At 34.2% G+C, this 23,935-nt stretch overlaps 1 protein-coding gene and 1 long non-coding RNA gene across 6 annotated transcripts; both read right to left on the bottom strand.

Annotated features, from left to right (window-relative positions):
* Nucleotides 1–12,405: 12,405 nt before the first annotated feature.
* Nucleotides 12,406–22,560, bottom strand: LOC141699844 (uncharacterized). 5 transcript variants are annotated; one of them, XR_012566124.1, is made up of 8 exons: nt 22,298–22,560; nt 16,945–17,319; nt 15,270–16,051; nt 14,264–14,362; nt 13,984–14,150; nt 13,495–13,640; nt 13,175–13,404; nt 12,406–13,064 (listed from the first exon to the last, which is right to left on the bottom strand). It is a non-coding gene; the product is annotated as an uncharacterized LOC141699844 (long non-coding RNA). The 5 variants fall into 5 exon arrangements; XR_012566123.1 differs by having other exon boundaries at nt 12,406–13,404; nt 15,270–15,440; nt 16,945–16,983; nt 17,253–17,319; XR_012566120.1 differs by having other exon boundaries at nt 12,406–13,404.
* LOC141699843 (cytochrome b561, DM13 and DOMON domain-containing protein At5g54830) lies at nt 19,273–22,304 on the bottom strand. Its single transcript, XM_074503656.1, has one exon. It carries the CDS (start codon nt 22,182–22,184, stop codon nt 19,512–19,514), a length of 2,673 nt encoding a protein of 890 aa, XP_074359757.1. The 5' UTR covers nt 22,185–22,304; the 3' UTR covers nt 19,273–19,511.
* Nucleotides 22,561–23,935: the final 1,375 nt, after the last annotated feature.

Genomic DNA, 23,935 nt, shown 5'->3' with positions numbered 1-23,935 from the left:
TCCTGCAAAAAGAAGCCAGATGGTTAGAACTTCCACAGTTATGACATGTTTTTCTAGGAGTATTAGGAACAGGCTTATAATCATTGCTTTTATTCACACCTTCATTTTCATTCCTATTTTTCCTAGGTGACATTCTTAACATCTTTCAGCTTATGCTTAAGTTGCTTCTTTGTCATTAAGCCTACGTTAACTTCAGTTGTCTTTTCCTGTTTTAGTTTGTCAGGAGTTAATTCCTCTTTAACTTCTGATTTCTCAGTATCAGACTTTACAGCTACAAACTTAACAGGTTTTATCTTTGGCTTTTGTTTGACAACTATAGGCTTAATTTCTACAGTTCTTTTATCATTCTTATCATCTCCATAATCTAAGCCCTCTTTCCAGTTTCCACTACTTAACATATTCTGAGTTGTTCTACCAGAGTTAGTCCAAGTCCTGATAATCTCTCTTTCCTTTTCTAACTCAGTTTTTAGATATTCATTCATTTTAAGTACTTCATCCCTAACATAGAAAGCATCATCTCTATCTTTCTGAGTTTGATGGAACATGACTAACTCTTTTTCTAAATAATCATTCCTCTTTTTACAAGCAAGATTTTCAGAAGTTAATCTTTCACATGTTAAAGTTTGATCTCTATAACTAATGAACATGGTTTTAAAATATCTTCTCAACTCATTAATATCATCAGTATGAAAGGCATAAGTAGTTTGAGGTACCTTTAACTCAGCAGCTTCAGAACTGCTATCAGCATTTGCTATCAAGGCATAGTTCACCTCACTTTCAGAATCTGAAGTGTCTGTCCAACTTTTTTTCTTTGTTCCATCTCAAGTTCATGAGTCTTGATCATCCCATAAATTTCATCAAGAGTTGTTTCTTCAAGATTATAGTTGTCTCTTATAATTGTGGCCTTCAAATCCCAACTTTCAGGAAGAGCTAACAGGAATTTAAGGTTTGAATCTTCAAGATCATACTCCTTATCAACTAATGACAAATTATTCAAGAGTTTGACAAATCTATCATATAGATCAGTCAATGACTCATTAGGCTTTGAGTCAAAGTGTTCATACTCTTGAGTGAGTATTGTCTTCCTGTTCTTCTTAATCGAATCAGTTCCCTGGCATCTTGTCTCCAAGGCATCCCATATCTCCTTTGCAGTCTTGCAGTTAATTACCCTGTTTGAGTTAATATGAAAAATTTATCCTGAAATTGCGTTTTGCCTCCATAAACATGAATTGAAGTTGCGTAACGAAACACGAAATCGCGTTTTTATTAATAACAAAAACTTCAACCGAAACTCCATTTTGGAGTAACATTTAGGACCAATTATTTAGAAAGTGACATTGAGTGACATTTGAATCAAAAAAGTGACATTTGAGGCCTTTTTTCATAAAAATATATTACTAAAATTTTAATTTAGAAAAAGAAAATTTTAAAAAATATTAATTTATCTATGTGGTCAAAGTACTTAGAATTGTGTGCAAAAAATCAAACGACATATAAAAGAAAACAGAGGGAGTAATTTTATGCGCTTCACATTACACTTCATTTCACACAGTTGCCTGGAGATGCAATCAGAGAGTGTACAACTACGAACTAAATGAAAGGGAAAAGTCGGGTATCCGATTTAAACTGACTAGCTTACGGCTAGAGTCGGCCAAACGGGCGGTTTGAGTCGGCACGCTCGTGAATCGGCTTGCCAAAAACTCGTATAACTCGGTTCGTGACGTGCCAGTTCATAATTCGGCACGAACCGTATATTAAACTGATCCGAGCACGAACTGGATTGTGTTCAACCGGAATCGGCCCAGAACCGGCACGCGGTGTTCAACCGGCACGCACAACTTGAATAGGCCCGCATAATTCGTATGTCTTGCATTTTTTTTGAATATGTTATTTCAATTTTCTAATTTGAAAAAAAATTAGATATATATAAAATGTTATAAATTTTATTAATTAATAATCATTCATATATATATATACATTTGTTGGTTTTAAAAAGTGAACAACTAAAATATGAAAAAACACCTGAATTATTTACCAAAAAAAAGAGGCACTGGTGTTTTAAAAAAAACATTTGTAACAAAAAAATACTCCCTTTATCCCGTCTATTTCTTTACACTTTCCTTTTTGGTCCGTCCCACCAATTCTTTACACTTCCTAAAATAGAAACATTTATAATACTAAAAAAGAAAATAATGTTATTATATTACAAGTGGATCGTGAGTGTCAGTGTGTTAGTAAAAGTAATCAAATGCTTAACACCATTTTTAATCATATTAACAGAACCACACCCACCCACTTGTCATTTCTCTCTCTGTCTTAATGTCCTGTAGGCTGTAGCCCTAAAACCCATTTTCATCCCCTGTATTCACTCCTCGACATCAATTAAACCACCATTAAACCACCGTAAATCGTGTTCTTCTTCTTAAAATGGAGTCCCAAATTTTTAATGATTCAGCCCCAAATACGTATGCTGATTCCGAAATTCCCCCATCCTTTCCTTCGCCGCTTCTTCCAAAAAATCTCACAAAATTAAATTGTGAGGATGATGTCGAGCTGTTTCAAATCAGTGAAGAGAAACCAGATGATCTTACAGAGCAATTTCTGAACGAAATCGTTGAGGATACGCCCTTAAAGATTATTGAGCAATATGTGAAACATAAGAAGAGAGCTTTAAAACCCAAAAAACTGCAGTTCTAAGACATGGGAGGCAGGAGTAAATGTGGTCCCCGATTGTGTACAATATGCCATTTTCCTACTAACCTAAAGATGACAAAATCAGTGATGTTCTGGAGATTTAATGGGGTGGGTGCTGGAGCTTTACTGTGATTTTAAAGTGTGCATAGTGACTAGTCTACTTTTGTATAAAGTGAATGTTAACTGGTGTATAATGGAGCCAATATGTAATTTGTGAACTTGTATTAAGGCGGGATAACTTAGGCGGGGTATTATATTAACTTCCCCCCCCCATTTGCTAATGTCTGTACTCACCTTTTTAATTAATCAGCTGACTTCATCCATTTATATCCATTGTTTAATAGGTTTATTGGTCTCCGTGCCCAACCCATTTGATAACAAATGGGTGGGACGGAGGGAGTAATAAACAGTAAATTCTAACAGCCCGCCAATTCGTGAACCGCTCGGCACGGACGAATAATTCGGCCCGCGAGTTGCTCTCACGCGCCAACAACCTCATCATGTCCTCTCACCTACTTCAAATCCAACAACAAATGGTCACCTGCTTGCTTTACTTGCAAAACTAAACCGCCTAATTCGCCTCCTGAACCATTTAATTCGCCTAACCGTTTAACTCGCCTGAACTGTGGGCCGTTTACGAGTTAATGTTTTCTCTGATCAGCACGGCTGGCACAGCTTGACACGGACCATTAATTTTTACAGGCCATTCACGAGTTCAGTAATAATCAAACCGGCCCGTCAAAAATTCGGCCCCACACGCTCGGCCCGTTCGTTCGGCCGGCTCTACTAACGGCTCGTGCGATGCACGGGTCTTGACAATATTTATATATTTTAAACTCTATTTTGTATAATTTTATTAAAATTCTATATAAATAATTAAATACTAAATAATTATTATATAATTATAATTTCAAGTTAGGTTTAAATAATGTATATATTATATGATTGACGCGATGTTATTCATAAATAATAATGTAAATGTTTGTTCTTGGTGAGTGAGATTCGAATTTGAAGACTTATATATCTTTATAAATAATATATATGTTTGTTGTTAACATGATTCGAACTTGAGAAATAAATAATAGGCTTAATGACCTTTTCAGCTTCAATGTTTGCACCAGTGTACCCATAGAACCCTGAAGTTTAAAAGCGTACCTTTTCAGCCCTCGGGTATCCAAACTGTGCTTTTTTACCCTTGGGCTGAGACGAGTCAGAAAATGGTATGTAACGGTGGGGATATTTCAGTAATTATTCAGCCGATATTCAGACAATTTTGAAATGTACCTTTTGGACCTTAAAGTTTAAAATTGTACCCATAAAGCCCTAATGTCTACAAATTTTCAAGGGTATGAGTGTTTGTATATTCGATGAGTTTCTAGGATTGATAATGGAATTCATACCTTTCCAATTTTTGAATCCTTTGTACCTTGTTTCTCAATCCAGGAAAAACAAAAGGTGTCATCACTAGAGGTGATGAACAGATTACATGTAGGACACAATTTCCTCTTAAGACTGCCAATTGAACTGAGACCTACTTGCCTACGATGCCTGCTAGCCTTGATCTGCAAAATACCAGACTCACTGTAATAACTCGAATTTTTGAGACCTTGTAAAACGTTTAACGAATAGTAACCCTGACGGACGGGGAAAAACTTTTGAGCCCACACTATGTAGTGCATGAGAAAATGAGTTTCAGAGTTGATATTATGATTATACGTACCAAATGAGTGTATGTAAACGCTATTACTTTTCGAAGAAAACGAACTTTGAAAAACGGCCATATTTACGAATCATCGAGGATTACGGGAATCATAATATAATTATGAATTTAAAACCCTACGGATTTATATCCAAGTATGATAATTCAAAACATAAGAAATAAATACGATAGGAATTACATCGCGAACCATTTACGAGGAAGTATTACGAAAACGTTTAAGCGACCGAGCGAACGCGTAAATGATTAAATAAACGTAAGAAAGTAACCATGGTTAATTTATCAAATAGTGAGTTAGAGATAGGATGATCAACCAAGGCTAATAGAATAGTAAGCTAGGGAAGCTAAACAAGTGGCTTAGCTTGTAATCTACCACAAGCTAGTTAGATTTGTCCATGGATTTGGCAACAAGAATAAAACCTAGGATTCTAAACTAGAGAATATCAATAAATATAAGATATCACAACATCATTTCCTAGAAGCAACCAAGGAGCAAGCATAAAAACTCTCACTCTCTCTCCCAAAGAAGCCCCATTCGGCTTTCTTCTTCAAAGCCAAGAAATCAAAATCAAATATTCAAGTTCTAGCCATGGATAAATCCTCCCATTAATTCTCAAGCTTTCTAACAACCAAACTAAGGTAAGATAAATCTTTGATCTCTTTTTATCAAGGTTTGATGGGTTAAATAAAATCAAGAAAGTTGAGAATGAATAGTATGAATAGTAACTCTTCTTTGGTTTCTTGATTTCAATGGTTGTTTTAGGTTCCAAAAACCATACTAAGCACTCCCGAGACTTAACCATCATCAAGAACACATCTCAAGTCCTCAAGAAAGGTAAAAATCTTTGACCCAAACTTATTTAAGATTTAAGTTCAAGATCCTTTTAGTATGTAGTTGTAAACCTAGTTTTGGTAGTGGTATTATTGAAATCTTGATGTTTAGTTAAGTAGATTTAAGGTTGATTGTTGTTGCCTCAAAAACATGATGTTCTTGAGAAGATTTATTGTGTTGATGATGATATGTTGATTGTTGGTGGTAGTATAAAGATCTAAGGCGTAAACGAAACTCCAATCGTAAATGTAATCTCACTAAAACGAACAAAACGTAACTTTAAGTTTCTGCAGAAAGTCCTGAAGATGTAAACTGTAGTTTCTTGAAAAATAACCCTTGATTATGATAGAAAATTTTGTAAGGATCGTTTAGGCGCTTGAATCGCTTAATTCCGATTTACGGATCAAAAGTTATGGTCGTTTTACTAAAAGTGATTTACGCGACAAAAACTGCTACGAATTACGAACTTTGAAAATATAAAGGATCGACTTAAGAAGGTTCATAAATCATGAAATTTTTACAGACAGTAGATATTTAGTTTCCTAACTGCCATAAAAATTTCAAGTGAGAATAATGATTTTTCAATTTTATAAAAATATTGGAGCCGAGACCGCGCGATTAGAAACCGTAGAATCCATAAGCGGAGCCGACGGCGAAAATGAAAATGAACTTAAAATACTTTGAAAAAGGAAGCGACCATAATGTGAATAAGGACTTAAAGGAATAATAAGGATAAAATAAGTTGAGAGGGTGCATAATAATTAGCGCATGAGTGCGGGTAGCCGTAGATTAGAACGGGACCTAACGAAATGAATTGTGTTCATGATTATAGATTTCCGAGCGGAACCTAGAGCATCCTCCACCTCGAGATACCCAGGCAAGTTTACGAACCCAACTCCATTTACTGTTGTGTTGTGAAAGGATTGTTTTATTATCATTGTATAAATACCATGCTTGCCATGATACGCAATAATTAAATTTTTCGCATAATGTAGCGATGTTGTACGATAAGTCTATATCGTCAAATATTTAATTTCGCTTTAAGCGTGACGTATAATTTTAAGACCGAGAGTCGGTCGGGATTTTAAGATGAAAACCCGGGAATCATTTCGGTAATATTATAGGACGATTACAAGTCCATAGTAATACGTTTTAAAGGGACTCGACGTCAACTTATGAAACATTAAAATACCTCTAACTTTTATTAAAATAATTTCTCAAGATCATATTCCCTCAACTATATTTTATTGTTCGAATAATAAATATTATATACCTATTTATTTATTATGGGAGAAGTATACTCCAACGATTATTTATTTCAAACCCGATTAAACATTAAAGATTATTAAATTGTGTATACATAAATTAGTTGAGGAATGTTATTTAAATATTCTTTTAAAAGTAAACTCATTCGAGGTTTAATTATTCATTGATTATCATTTAATAAATTATTATTTATTAAAGGGTTTATTTATGATTTAAAAATCGTAGAACTTGATTTAAAATACATTCTAATTTTCGGAATATCATTCGAATAATTACAGATCGTCGGAGAATATTATCTCGACTTATTTTTTTATATTTTGAATATAGTTTCAAAGAGAAACTCCCCCCCCCTTATTTAATTATCTGTTGACAACGGTCAATTCACATCCTTAGTACTTCCTCCGAAAACTTTCGAAAGTACATATATATATATGAAGTAAGGTTATGCCTATCAACAAGCAAAACGCTTGGGGGAACTTCGATGTGGTTCGAGTTCTCGAGATATGATAGGATTTCTAAAGGACAAGGGAGGGGTAGGATCCAAGTACTTCGTATATTAGATAGACTACTGGTACCGTAGGAGACGATACAATATTTACCTAAGGACCTGCGAAATGTGTGTATACCCGAAATGAGGACACATAGCCCGTATGCGGAAAGGGTGATAACCGGGATACGAAGGTGTCGTCCTTCTACTAGTATAAAAGGTTACTTTTATCGTAGTACGACTGATCATCGTATGCGGTGGCTCCAACGAATGTCCTATTCTTCCAATTGGAATTGTGATGCAATACCGTAACACAAGCCTAGGTGTTGGGTTTACTATTAAGGTATTCGCAGGTTAATAAAATCCACCAAAGGATTGTTTAAAAGGTGTGTATCACCGAGGGAAACTATTTTCGAATAAATTGTAATTATCATATATGATGTTTTACGTAAGTTTATCATACAGTCATTTTCATACTGTACATTATTATGCTGGGCATTATAGCTCACTCTTGCTTTCTTTTAAATGACACAACACAACAGTGAATCAAGATGCCTACCATGAGAACCACAGCCAGGAAACGGGTAGGAAATGTCCAGCTATTCCGTAGATTGTTTGGTGCTGTACCGCAGGTAGTCCGAATAAGTTGGATTGGTTTTCAGTTATTTTTAGTTCGACTTATTTATAAGTACGACTTATGTAAGGTAATAAATAAGAAACGTATATTTGGCCGACGGACTAGCCTTACTTAAAGGTTATTCCCCAGTATGACTTAATTACTATTGGGTTGTAATAATTATCACTTTGTGGTTTGATCTACTCTAGTAATGAATGTTTCTTTTCCAAGATAATAACCTGTAAGTGTGTGTGTGTGTGTGTATGTGATAAGTGTGGGGTCGTAAAGTGTGAGTATTTATATATTGTGGTGTGAGGTATGTGATTTATAGTGGTTTAGATGGCGTGGCCTCCGAGATTCCTGACCCCGGATTTTGGGGCGCCACACTCACCCATCACAATCTCTCCAACCAAGTCTTTAAATAAGGATCTCTCGATATCCAAAACAAACCTTGATATTTCCCCATGAAAATCTGTAAAGCTCTCTGAACGGTTCACAACATCTTCCCAGAAGATACTTTTCAACCCATCATTCCCTTCCTCTGAACTGCAAGCCGGTTTCTTGTTCTAAAGTTGTTCAATATCAGAACATAATTCTCTCATGAGATTTTGCGCATTGATGGTCTTCCTTGTTACTTTCAGAGGTTTTAAACATGGTTCTGTAGGGTGTGCGAAGGTAGCCAACTTCACACCCAGAACTTCATTAACAGTGTCAAAAAAAAGTTTTCTATGATTTTTTTCATTGTCAGAGTTCAACTGGATAATCTTTCTTGCTCTATAATTTTCCTTGAGTAGATTACTAGCTATGGTTTGTTCCAATACCAAGAATAACTCGAGGTTGATTGGGTATCCTGATTGGTGGAACTGGAAAGCTGTCAAATTCGAGCCAAGGTCTCCGATGAGAAAACCAGAAGCTAATAATATCTCATATATGTATATGTCATCAGGGTTGGGGTTCTCACAAAGAGATGCAATATAATCTGTGCGAGCTTCGTCATGGCCTAAATTTAGTCTCCTAAGTTTCTGCACTGTTAGATATATTTGATAATGTCATGTCTAATATGATTTATGTTTAGTTTTCAGATCTTACTTAAACAGGACAAATCAGTACTTAACTGGATATCAGCAATTATACTGAAGTCAGAACTTAAGTTATCAGTACTTAAGGTTCAGGCGATATTTATCAGGAGATAATATCAGGACTTAAAGGAAACTTTCAGATAAGGAAGACGGCTGATTGAAAGGAAAGAAGATCAAGACAAACGCAAGAAGAGATATGCATGAAGAAGAAATTCTGTGAAGAATGGAATACTTGGAAGAAAAGATAACTGATTGATATATTTTAGGAAGCAGAATTATATTCCATATCAGTTAGGGATTATCTTGTAGCTGTGTAGTATATAAACACAGACATAGGGTTTACACTAAAAGTGTTATCATTATCGAGAATAATATTCATTGTAACCCTAGCAGCTCTCGTATAATTTGTTCATCACTGAGAGAGGACAGTTCTACATTATAACAGAGTTTAATAAAGTTTATTTTATGTTACTTGTGTTCTTTGAATTCGATTTGATTGTGCTATACACTGTATTGAACCTCCCTTCTACAGTGTGTGTGACCTAACAAGTGGTATCAGAGCCTATATGTTAACACACAAACAGTTTAAGATCCAAAAACAATCATGTCTGAAGCAGAAACTCCAACCAAGCCCACCAAAACTGAAGAACCTCCAAAGACTCAAATCCATAGTCGATATGAGGCTATTATAGTTCCCATACTGAAACCATCTGAATATCCCATATGCAAGGTGAGGATGACTATGTTTCTGGAAGCTACAGATCCAAAATATCTTGACAGAATCAATGAAGAACCTCACAAGCCAACAAAACTCGCTGTTGTAGTTGCAGGTGAAGCAGCAAAGTCTGTACCAAAGGAGAAGAGTGCTCATTTTGGATTTGCGTTTTGATTTTTTTTTTGCAACATTAAAAAACCCGATTAGAAACTGCGTTTTTACAAGAAACTAAGTTTGAAAACCCGTTTTTATATCCGTACACTAAAGATGAGACTGTGTTTTTTACCAAAACGATTTCTGAAATTGCGTTTTCATCCAAAACATTTGAAACCATGTTTTTAAACAAAAACACAAAACCAAACTGCCTTTTCTTTTATTTAAAAAAAATAAAAAAAATTGTTATAGAAAAACTCAACACGAAATCGCGTTTTTCGTTTATTTTGAAAAACTTTAACTGAAACCTCGTTTTGAAGTGACATTTGGGGCCAATAATTCAAAAAGTGATATTGAGAGTCATTTGACCCCAAATAGTGACATTTAGGGTTAACACCCTATTTTTATTCACAAAAAGAAAAAAATAAAAGTTATTATTCTAATTATACGGTCAAAACACTTAAAAATGTGTGCATAAAAGATAAACGTCATATATAATAGGAAATAGAGGGAGTATTATGTTATGCATCTATTATATAATGTTACTTTTGGTTCCTTGGTAATGCAGGAGGAGAACGTAACATGATTGTGCCAAATTGACATTGTTATCAACTCAATGTAAATTCTTATTCTAGTCCAGGGAGTTGTGTGCGAAGTTTAATTTATGAACTTGCATGTATCACACTTAAAAGGATATCCAAAATCTGGCAAAAAAAAAGGATATCCAAAACATTTTTGAAAGAAAATTGTTGACGTTAGGATGATGATGTATACTTGGAGTAAATGTAATAGTGTGCTAGTAGCTTCCTTGTAAATAATATAAAATAATAATTCTTAATAAGTTAGCCCATGATTTTATATTTCAACTCTAATAATGATCTCTAAATTTATTCGTTATTATTATAATAATAATAATAAATTTGAAAAGATATGAATAGAAAGTGAAAAAAAAGAGAAACAAAAAAGTAAAAGAAAGAATAAGAAACTAATAATCAATTAATAAAAATTATATAAGGGAGGACTAGTTATTCCTTAAAAATTATATATGAAGGTGATGTATTAATAATTTAAGGAAAGTGTCGGCTCCCCTTAACTCTCTTGCTACGGACCCTGCTAATTATGGACCTTGTGCCTTTCCTACCTTCAATTCAACGAACTTCTCCGAAAGATTGCCTCAATAGGGAGGCCATCCGGTCACTTCGAAATCGAAAAATATTATCCCCGTCCTCGATTCCCGAACCCAAAATTGATTTCCGATCCCAGAACGGGGATTTTTACACCCAGATCCCTGTTCCAAACGGGGAACAGGGATCCCCGCGGGGATTCGGGTTTTTTTATTTTTTATTTTTTAATAAAAATTAAATTGTAAATAATTTTTTTAATAAAAATTCACATAATAAATCATAATAATAAATTTTCTTTAAAATTTAAAATTAATTTTTAACTTTAATTTAAATTTATATTAATTTATTGTATCAATAATAAACAAAAATATTTTTATTATAATAAAATAATACCCCAAGAAGTAAACTTAAATCATTTAGAAGATAACAAATTGAAAATAATAATATATTATATATATGTCAATATTTATTTAAGGTATTTATATATATAACATTATTTTTATTTAAAATACGATTCGAGATCGGGGGTTGGGGCGGCAAGACATTAATCCCCGACCCCATCCCGATCTCCAAATTTTTTACACATATCTCTCCGATCTCCGTTTCGTACCCGAAAAAATCTCCGATTCCCACTATTCGGGGCGGGGATCGGATCGAGAAAAATGCCCCTCCCTAATTGCCTCTATTACTAAACAATCCACCAACTCCCTTATGCAATCATGTTAATAATGGACCTTGTATCATTCTAGAATAACAGATTTACATTAAATTCAATCGAGGAAAATTGTTTTCGAAGAAAAGGTGAATGATGTAAAAATATTATGAGCGATGTACTTATTCTTGAAGACGAACATGACTTTGACCTCAATTACATGTATTGTTATTAGGGAGAACTGAGAACTTGGGCGGATCTATTAAATTAAATTGAGACTTTTATTTATAATGATTTTCTTATTTCAAGCACCTAGAATTTAATTTTCTAGTTTAATTTTGTTTTTTTATTGTAATTTTCTATTTAGAGTAGTTTTTCGTATAATTTTCTTCTCTTTTTTTTTTGCAGAAAATTTTCCGATATTTATTAAGTAGATCCTTGGTGTATAAGTTTTTGCCTTTTATTTAAAAGATTTTTCTTGTTTCAAACACCTAAAATTTTATTTTTTTAGTTGAATGTGTTTTTTATATAATATTCAGAGTAGGTTTTTATATAATTTTCTATATGTATTAAGTTTTTGATGAGTTTGAAGTTGGACTCAAATATTATTTAACTAACTATTTGATTTCGAATATGATTGAGATTCATATTGGGGTTAAAATATTTTGCCTAACACATATATATTCCTGTATTGTAATCTGTATTATAATATTTTGAGATAGAGAACTCGATGAGATTAATTTGATGAGATTAAAATTGCGAGTCTATACTTGTAAACGTTTGAAAATTGGTGATTAATTATTATTTTATACTTTTTTATCTAGATTTCATTTAATTTGTTAGTGATTTAATTTTAAAAAAATCTAAACAAACCTATCATTTAGTTTTGTTTCTTGGTGCAAACTGGAGTTATTTTTTTGCTCTATGTAGAGCATATATATCAACAAATTTGCACTTGCTCATATTATTTTCTTAAATCATCTCTCCAACTTTTAATATTTCTCAATATTTTTTTAATTTAATTTCATTCTTTTCGACCAAACACAAACTATGGTGCGTAGTCTGGACTGTTGATGCTTACGGGACATTAATAAGAAGTTGGAAAATGCAGCAGCACTTGTCTCTGGGAATTTTTGATTGGCTGAACCTGTACCTGATCCTTTTTTTCTTTTTTCTTTTCTTTCTTTGGTTGAAGTTAACAAGAGCAAAGCTAGGTTCTTCTTTTCATTGTGAACTGGAACCAGAATTAATGGAGAATGTGCAAATTTGTATGAAGACCCTTGAACATTCTAAGTTTTTCCGATCATTCTTGACCCAAGTTGAGACATGGCAACTTCCGGACAGAAGCTTTAGGCACATAATCAAGCATGCAAATGGTGATATATGGTCTTGGTAACATCGGATCAGAGGCAGACTCGCGACTGCAACTTAGCCTTGCATATTGATGAAGACAAAGTTTAGTTGGATCAGTAACATAGAGGTATTCGATCCAGTTATAACCGTCAGAGAATCCAGGGTCTTGGAAGCTCTTGGGTGTTGTGTGTTGAACGTTGACGAAGAATGTAGAAGACAAGCTCTTAAACCAACTTTGTTTTTCATGCCACATTGTGACCACCGTCTGTATTGGACTCTGCTACAGGAAAACTGGGAAATTGATACGTTAAATCAGATCATACTAATTGGTAACTCTTTTTACAATGTATACGCATGACTGGATTATCTTTGCCACCTTTAATGAAAAGTGGAAATTCAATAAAAATTCCAACCAAGAGTATATCCAAGCTGCTTTAAGCTTTACAAAAGAATTCGAGTTCGCTGGAGCTACAAAACAATTGGCACCTGTTTTTGCAGTGACTAATTGGCATTTTTTCCGCCCAATTTCTGAATCTGAGTTGCAGCTCCGCAAGTTTTCCTGTTCCCTATTGAGTGGATAGCAATATCAAGTACTTCAAAATCCATTATTATGTAGTCTATAAATCCATTGGGTGAATAGTTGATCAGTTTAAGTGACGATTTGGTTGAACCATCAGACCTCTACAGCATGCGTCTTCAGTTTACTTGCCAGATCCCTGCAGGTGAAGAAAGTTAAATGAACTGAGCCAATATAGTGGTTGAATACAAAGATTTCTAATTAAGGGAGGAGCCGGGCTTTTACCTACCTATTTAATAGGACATTTTCCTTCTTAATCCTCCAACTAGGCTATAGCTGTACTTCTTTGTGTCATTATTTCACCCATGAAATAGAAGCCTGCTATGTAAACTGAAGGCATCCGAATCTCTTACAAGTTGAAATTTTTCCGAGCAACTAACATCGAGATATGCAGAATGTTAAATTGAGAATAGAGTTCGATATTAACAAAAATAGAGGCACGGGTACTAAATACAATCATATCATGTGCCCAACCTCATTCCCTTCATAGTTCATACACAGATATTTCGTGCCAAATAATAACATATATCCAACTTGAATCAGAACTAATATCTCTCACCACCTATCATTGTGAAACACAAACGCTATTTACTCAAGAAACTGATGATGAACTCTTGAGTAACTAATCGTTGCATAATCATATAATCTCTGATATATATATATATATATATATATATATATATATAGGTGAAACCCAACATTTAGGACTAAGAACAACCTCACTAAACAGATGGAATACGAAGTGTACTGTAAGCATCCATGTCACGTTCTCAGCATCAATTGAATTCACACAACATTGCAACGGCTACATCCATTATGCATGTCAATTTCATGATCATTCTTCAGTTGGTTCACCAGGTAAAAGATGTCAGGAGAACAAGCAAACTGGCAAATATAGGACCCAAAGTCAAATTAAAATGTATGTTTTAGCTTCTTGTAAGATCAAATAGCATTCAAAGGTTCTGATTTCTAATTGCAGGCTATAGCTATGCAGCTACCTATTCTATCAGAATTCAGAAGACATCAATGTTCACCAAGTTCATGCCTACAAGTTGGGTGACAGCTGTGAACCCTTGTCCGCATGGCTGTATCAGAACCTAAGACATGAACAATGTGCATCAGAACAAAAGGCAGGAATCAAAATGAATATACAACTTAATAATGACAAACTAAATAGCTTGGCCTATAGAATACGAACAAGCAACGGCAAGTCAGACAATGGATAGAGCAAGATATATTCGTTCCAAACATGCCATGTTCAACCCTCTCGTGTGAAACGGTTAAAGATTACAAAATGAAAGAAATAAGAAATATAGAGGAAACACCAATGCACATCTGATTTTATACACTCCTTGACCAGCACAAATTTCAACATGACATGTCACAAATGGTATTGTTATACCAAGGCCAGCTTTTAGTGCCGTGCACATGGTTAGGTAAAGTAAACAGATCAAGACTGTATGCCCTACAGCTTCATGGTAAGGAAACCAATCTAAAAAGGTGCAAGTGCCTTTGGTGCCATTGTCTCTACCACCGATGCTTCTTTCCGGTAATGTGGTAGATCTGGCACACGTGATTTTGTACTGACTATGGATATATAGGTCACTCCAAGATGACAACAGCCTATAAACCTTAAATAGTTACCACCTGCATGTGATCAACGAAATGTTGCATATATGAATCCTTCTAAAGGGAAAACCTGTGTGCAGCCGAGAGACAAACAAACTATTTTTAACAAAGATCAAACACATATACAATAGGAAGGAGGTCAAGGGGAAACTGCTGATCAAGTACACAGCCGATCAAGTAGCAGTAGAAACCACAAGTTTTCCAAGTCAAATGGTTAAAAAGAAAAATGGATGCAGAATTATTGCATAGCAGCAGTTAGCACATGCCATATACATTAAAAGATATACGGAAACCTTTAACATAGCAAACTAAAAATGAAAAATGATATGAAACCTTTATAAGACATTGTAATATCATAGTTTGCCTGCCACTTACATTCACAGAATTTTTATAATGATGGCAAAGCAATTGTATGACATTTGAGTATATAGTGTGTGTCACCGTGCTGGAAGGGCAACATCGTTGATCACTTGGTCCAGGACTAGATCTCTCTTCCCCCTCCCTGTCCGTGAGAACCATAGATGAAATAACATATGGAATCCTTTCCTGAAATTGTTCAACTTCACATTAACAACCATTCTAGCGAAGAACAAGAAATACAATGCATAGGAAAATTCCTCTTTGCAGATAAACAAGTGAGAATAGCAAACAACACAAGAACTTCCCAGCTATTAATATCAATCCAAAGGCCTTGGTAGCAGGGCCTTACTCTTGTGGTTACATAGATAAACACTATAAATAAGAATTGGGAAGGTAAATTAACTCTTGTCAACCATACACAAGTAGTAAAGAGATCGGATAGAAAATTATGAAAAAAATGGAAAACAACCTGTCAATTTGTATGCACCCAATGACAGCAACCTTTCCTAAAATCCCAATACATGTTTGAAGCACAACGAGAGATATTCTAGTCAGGAAAAGAAACAGAAACATATTTCATATAAAGGTGGCACTAATTTCATTTGCACTGGCTGACTTTGGCTGATTTGCACGTTGATATATTGACCCTTTCATAGTAGACAAAAGAAATACTAAACTTCATCCTTTTCCATTTTGAATCCCTTGGTTTTTTTCTGTCCAAAAGAAGTTTTACCCTCTCATAATAGACAAAGTTCCCATATTTCATCCTTTTCCATTTCGAATCCCTTATTTTTTTTCTGTGCAAAATCAATTTTAATGGTACAGTTAGTAATGGTATTTATGACATTATATATAAATTGATAACAATATAAAGTACCAAAAACAAACAATAAACACATAGTCCACGAATAAATATTTTTTTGCCCAGTCCTTTGCCTCATTCTCACTTTTTCCCTATAATTCACTACTATGCTCTCATCTTTCCTCATTTCTCCTACATGTTCCAGCAACAACAAAAGATGAGAAATGCAAATTAAAGAAGATGTAACCCAGAACCACAAATAATTCTACTCCAAACCCACCAATTAAACCTTAAAACTCAATCAGATATAAACACACGGACAAAAAGTCAGGTGCCAGAAACAAGCGTGCCAAGGTAAACAAATTCTACATCTTCCAAGGTCTTAAACTTTCATCAAACACTACATTTAGACCTTTAGGTACAGACACCCTTCTTTTGAAACAAATGCATATATACAAATACATATCTAGATCCTTCCTTGATTCTAAGGTGTTTGGAGAAATAAATTGACTTTGAGTCTTGAGATATTTATGGAGAAATTTCCAGAGAGTGCCAATCGTGGAGTAGAGGCCGGTGAGAACTTTTTTTTAATGGATGACTAGTGTTAAAATGATAAAACTGAGATGCCACTAATTTATTTAGACAGAAAACTCCGAAATGGATGAAAGTATGGGTTGTTAGTTGTCAACTTTACAAGTGTAATGTACTAAGGTGCAGATCAACCAAAAGTTAGGGGATGCAAAATGCAATTAGCTCCAAAAACAAACAGGAAGCTGAAACAACAAATTGACAAGGATAAAGAAACTAGTCGTAAGAGAATACCAGGTTTTCAGTTAGAATTCTCTACGTGTGTTTAGAAATGATGTTGAGTTATTCATAAGAAAATACCTGAATAATCCAGCTGTCAGATACCAGGATTGCCAATATCTGCAAAAGAAAATTAGAATGCAGAAAAAGAAGGATAAAACGCATGCAAAAAGCTTCAGCGTGATTATTTGATAACAACCAGTCCCAGGCAAATGACTCAGTGTAGTATTTGTCATGTTGTTAAGTGAGCCATGTCGACTAGGAAGGTATCCATCTAGTCAGCTGCTAATAATGTAATTGAAAAAAGCGGTCATATCGGAGTTCAAGAGCTGAAATGAGATGAGTGATGCCACATTGGTTAGTTAGGAACATGGCTCATTTCACTGTACCTTTCAATCGATCTTCCAAATAGTCATTCATCATTTAACTCCCCAGCCAAGAGAAATAATGGGGTACCTGCAATGCCTGATTTGAATCTTCCTTATTCTAAAGGAGGATTTACTTTCAGATCTTTAGTTCTTAAAACTATAAGTCAAACGAATATACAATCTCCATAGTTTTATTTCAAGCTTTCATATAGAGCAAACCTAGTCCAATAAGAAGAGATTATAATTTATTCACATTTTGTTTGCAATTATTATGTTAACTAAATACTTAAAGTTTATGCAGCCTGAAATATATAATATATGAATATAATGTATAAAGTTCTTCAAGTTCATAAAACTTTTACACAAAAGATAAAACTATTCAGTTTGCACAATTATATCTACCATTTACATAATATATATACAAGCACGAGATTCACAGGTAAAACCAGATAGAAGTATTATATTTTCTGCAAAAACAAAGTCATCCATCTAAAAGAGATATGCCCCTGATTAAAATAAAATTATCATCTGTTGGACTGTACAAAAATGGAAAAAGAAAAATTGACAAATAACACTTTTCAGGTTCGTGGCCAATAATACCTGTCTAATAAGTCGTCCTTAAATGTGTATTACTCATCACCTACAACTACGCTCTTCTATACACCAACATTGCACAGACAGACTGCATAGTGTAAACACACTAACTTATTCTTTCTTCCCTTTGTTCTGAAGTTGCATTGTACAGCCAAGTCTTTGAACATTTTTTTTTTTTTTGCTAAGTAAGTCTTTGAACATATTACCCAGAACATTATAATTTATAACTTTTTAATGGGTATTTACCCATAACCCAATATAGCTCTTTCAGAATAATACATATAACTAGATACTCTGATTCAAAATGCATAATAGCTATTACACGTGATATAACTAATACGTATTACCCAGATCACCAATGCGTATCGTATGCGTATTACCCGTATTTCAAATGTGCACAAGGATGATAAGCTTTTACTGAATGCGTCTCAAGTATCATCCCTCTCTCAAATGCATAACTGGCTGGTATATATGGCCACGCTCCCGCAGAGTGGTATTTATGGCAAGCTCGTGTAAAAAAACTGGTAATTTTGACCTTCAGCCATAGAAAAATTAACTTGTCTCTGGACACATACTAGCATAAAGACATAGGACATCTGGACATATACTAGCATAAAGAGATAGGACATCTACTCATCATCTGTACAATAAAGAACAAGGTTCTTTAAACTACAGTCAAAATATATGGTAAAGAGTCGTTTCCTGTTTCTTTGTTAAAACATATCAATCAGTTTATAATTCTGTAAGACGGGTGACTAAGATGTGGTTGGACTAATGTGTACACCTACCATTAGGGTATGGAACCACTTGCATGTGCCTATATACTAGATACCATTAACTGGTAACAGGACATCAGCTTTAGATATGGAAGAAGTTTGGCATACTTTTAATCTGTTTGAGAAAGTGCAACCCAGATATAATTAAACAAGATAATTAGGTAAAAGACATACTACTTGGAACAGTACGAATGTTATGACTTCAGGAGAAGATTATTTTAAAGTACTCACTCCATTAGAAATAAGATATGCACATAAAACAATGATTTTTAAGGAAAGTTCGTATCTCAGCTAAGACCTCATATTTAGCTAAGCTGATTGGATAGGAGGGCCGGGGTTTCTAGCATCTAGATTTATCTAGAAATGGATACTAAGAAATAACTGCATTTTCTAAATCTAGAACGGTATCTTCAAATTTCTAAATAAATATTTATAGATGATAGTGATTTTTTATTAGTAAATAAAATGAAAATAGATTTAAGAAAATAGAGATTTTGAATCTTAATCTGATATATACATTAAAATTATAATAAATGTAAGTACTTACTTACTTTTTACACCATAAAATGTATATCAAAAAGTTAAAGGACTAATAAAAGGGAACATGTGAGCAGAAAGAAATGAAAATTAGAGGGCAAGCTCACTTTCATATGGAGAAATTAGAAACGGAATGAGAGTCGATAAGATTCCATTAATGTATGAAGTATACAAAATACATAATCACAAAGTATATAATCTACCAGACAAACAGAAGAAGCCGTGTGTAGTAATTAGCTAGTTAACCTCAATTCTCACACCTAAAAAGGCTTCCCAACAAAGAAACAAGCCAAGAATATCTTGTATGTGTAAGGAGATCCCAAAACTGGAGAAAAGGGAAAGTTTACTGACAAATAATTTTCAAAAGAGCTGTCTATCTGTTTAGAGGTTCTAGTTGAACTTCCATCCTGTCGGAAGAATGCAAATCTTTATCAACACTCATTCCACTTGGACTTAAGAGATCATGATCCTCCTCTTCTCCATTACCCAACACCCAGTTGCTTCTTGCCAAAAAGTTCTCCCTCCTACGTTGTTTTTCACGATACTCTAAATATACTATAGTAAAAGTACCAATTAAGAACCAAATGATCAAAGCCCAGGTGACACCCTGCACATTTTCACCATCATATCTCTCTCCCAAATGCTTCATCCCACTAAAAAGAGCAGCCATGCCAACAACTATCGAACATCTGCCGACAATAACATGGATGTACTCCCACAGAATTCTATTTGAAGAAACAATTTCACCACTTGCAGATTTTTTTGGTCTCAGATAAGCATTCACTGGTTGTACACAAGCCAAAATGATGGCGCCCATACCAAATTTAACATGTAATGAATCAAGATATAGACCCCGAAGCTCAGCCACGGCAAAAAGAAATCCAAGAAAGATAATTGATAATCCTGAATATTGCATATATACGTGAATCTTAAACCATCCATCACCCTTCAGATGTTTTAGGTATCTTGCAGACAAAATTCCACCTGGAAGCAAGATTCCCCAAGCCAGAAACATCATAAAGCCATGAACAGCCAACACTGGCCTTAAATCCTCCTCTGCCTCTGCAGAGCCACTCACAAGAAGAACACGGACAGGCCTACTGCTAGTTATAGAATGCATGTTTCTCTCACTTAAATGTTTCCCTGACCATTGGGCACCCATAGCCCAGATCACTTTAAGAGGAGTTGTGGGATCAATGATATTATTACACTCGGGCTTTTCATCGCGATCACATGATGGATTTAAGGGACGAGTGAACTCCAGAGTGATTACTCCATTTTCTGACTTGCATCTAACATATGTCAAATTCTCGTTTGTTGGGTGAATATTTGAGGGATCCCTGCCATCAATCCAATATGTGCTGACTCTTCCTGTACCATTACTATCCATCCAACCAACATAAGCGTAACTATTCACCATTTCACTACCAAAACCTATTGCAAGATAACCACTCTTCTTCTCACCTCGAGCTGCAACAGATATTGAACTTGTTGATAAAGTCCAAAATAGAGTAACCTGTTGATCATCTAAAACAACACTATTGTTATACATATCTGGCAAGCCTCCATCAACCACTTGAACCTTCCAGCCCATCTTTTGAGTATAAAGGTTTTGGTAGTAGACATCATCGGGAGTATTCCGATTAGGTGCCCAAGTCAATTCCGTGGGACTGGACTGTACACCTTCTGCTTTGGGGCCCCCAAAGTAAATTGTTTCAGTTAAATTTCTCAAAGTAGCATTTCCACCTAGGGGATCTGAAGTAACATAGAACGCTACATTATGCCCAGCTTGAATTGAAAACTTGATAGGAACCCCCCTTTCAACCCTCAATACAGGAGCCTCTTTTCTGTTTATGTAAATAACTTTAGAAGGATTGGGAGGATTTGGGTAATGCAGAGCTGGACCAGTTGTAATAACAAGTGCTTCTTTACCATCTGCAATTAGAAGATCTTGATCTTCCTTATCTTCAGCATCTAATGGCCCCAGACAATCATTTATACGCTCAGACACATTAATCTTGAGGTATCCATAAGACTCACCATGTTTCGTTGGAAGATAATAAGGTCGGATGCTATCCGGCGGTTTCATAGAGCCCAGAGCCCAAATCACAGTCATGTTGCCAGTATAATTTACTTGCACATCATACTTCCTGTCAACTGAATTCAACATTCTCTGATACCGAACAAATGACACCCCATCTTTTCTATGTGCATAAATCAACTTTGTATTATTCACTAAAGCATCCGATTCTGCTGGTTCATAAAAGGAATCAGGACACACACCCTCAAAACCATTAGTAGTCATCATACACTGACTATACCTAGTTATATAATAATCATCCGCAAATGCTAAACCTTCATCAGTAAACCCGGTCACTACCACATCACCACCAAGCATAGGATTGGAAGACTCGGGCTTTGCCCACCCAAATGCCATATAATCCTGAATTGCAGTTCCCGCCTCCAACCCAATATCAATCAAGTTATCTTCAGCCCTCAAAGTCCACCTAACCCTAAAATTACTCGACAACTGCTTACAGTTCTGAAACATAGTTGGCTCATTTCCAACCCCACCACTACTCCCATTCCCACTCCCATTATTCGGGACAGGTTCCAACCCATCTCCCAAATTCCCTAACACAACATGACCGAAATCAGAAGCAGTAGGTACATCCCATATCGAAACAACCCTAACAAGATCCCAACTAACATTCTTCCTCAAATTAACAACAAAACTGTCATTACTAAAACTCATATCGAGCTTGTGATCCGATAAAACAAAACCCTTTGTCATATTCAAAAAATCAACCCCAGTTGAACCCCACCAATGCACATCAGATCCTTTAAGCATATCAAACTCACTAACCCTAAATGAACAATCATCAAGAACAGTAAAAACACCTCTCACTTGGTGTTGAATCATAGAGAACTGAGTCTCATAATTAATCAAAGAAGTGTTTGATTTCGAACAACTAGAACCCGGATCAGACTTAACTATAAATACCCAACAACAACAAAGTAACAAAAACAATGATGATCTAGTCATGGAATATATCAAACAAAAAATCAAGAAAATAGTATAATTAGATCAAGAAAGCTTAAAGATGAAAAGGGTATGAGTAATATAGATACGAGAATGGATACAGAACACAAGTTTACCTGAATAATCAATTTTCAGGTGATTAGGAGGAGATTTAGGGCTAGAAAACACCCAAAAACAGCCCCAAAATAAGATAAAAATGCAATCTTCACCTAAATTCTCAAATGTTTTCTTTCAAGTTTGTAGCTTTTAATTGAACAAGCCCAAGCCCATGTGATGATGTGATTGCTTTGATTTTACAAAAATGATAAGAGACTTAATTACGAAGCTAATCTCAGCTATCGTGCATTCGTGCTACCTACGCATACCAGGTGCTTATATATTTTCAGTAATCATATTTTCATCAAATATATTGTTTTCTTAGTTAAAAGTTAAAACTAAATACACTTTCCCCTTTTTTAAGTGATTTTTGTTAAAAAAAAGTGTTTTTCAAGTTTTTATTTGTAAAGTACGATTTTTTTTTATAAAAATACGAGTTTGCAACTTGATGCAAATATATGCAATCTCGAATACAAACTCGAATGTAATCATTTTTTTTCCAAAAATATTAAAGAAACTTTGGTTGCAAAATTGTATTTTTGCAAATATTTGCAAAAGATAATTAAATCGCAAACAAACTTAAAAATATAAATATAATATTTTTTTATAATTTAAAAATACTAGCTTAACATCGGTGTCATACCTGTATCGAAATAATTTATCCCACAAACATATGAAATTATCTATTATTTATTTTTTTCGTTCATATTTTAATAAATACTCCTTATTATAAATTTATACCTAGTATAAATTTAATTTAAGGAATTCATATATATATATAATCGCAATTTTAATCTATTTTAGGTAAAAATAATAAATAAACAACATGAAATTAAAAGATTTGATAAATGATTTTGATCAAGAAAGTTGAAAAAAATGTAAAAATTTAATATAGTTATCTTTTACTAAGTAACATGTTATTATTTATAATCGCACCTAAAAGTATAACATGTCTTTTAATCATTAACACATCCACAAAATATAATAAAATATTTTTTACGATCATTAAATAAACAATACAACTATAATGCAATAAAAGTAAACGATTGAAATTACAAAAAGAAGTCACATTATGAATATTCGAGAAAAGGACTGAAATTAGTGGTTTATTTTGTTGTATTTCGGGGTTGTGATTTGATAGATGTATAAAATTTTAGATCTGAAATTCTACATCTAAAGTGAGGTGTATAGGTGTTATAACTAATTAATATTTATTTTAAATTGTTATCGAATATTTATCAAAATGTTAGACTACTTGCTGTTAGATTCAAATATATGTTGTCAGTAAGTTGTCACTCAATATATAATGCATAAAATAAATAATAAGTAAATAAAAGAGTTTTGGCCTGTTTTGACCCTATGTCTAATGATTTATGTCATGGTCTCTTACCGACTTGGTAAAAAAATATTTTATTAATCACTAAAATGATACATTACAATATTCAATAATATATCCCTTTATCCCTAGTTCTGATAGCAGTTTGTCGATAATGCCACCTCCCTTGAATAAATTGCTTTCTAAGCCCTATACCAAAACTGCAAAGACTTTTCTAGCAATCTAACACCCTGAACCCTTGTTATCCAAACTCTACTACTCAGCTACAAATGTTTACACCTTGAACAATACAAGTTTAAATGAAAATTATAATTGAAAATAT

The sequence above is a fragment of the Apium graveolens genome, unplaced genomic scaffold (genome assembly GCF_009905375.1).
Source record: "Apium graveolens cultivar Ventura unplaced genomic scaffold, ASM990537v1 ctg1405, whole genome shotgun sequence".
Classification (NCBI taxonomy): Eukaryota; Viridiplantae; Streptophyta; class Magnoliopsida; order Apiales; family Apiaceae; genus Apium; species Apium graveolens.
Note: the sequence above shows the minus strand (reverse complement) of the source record. Positions and strands in the feature narration are given on the sequence as shown.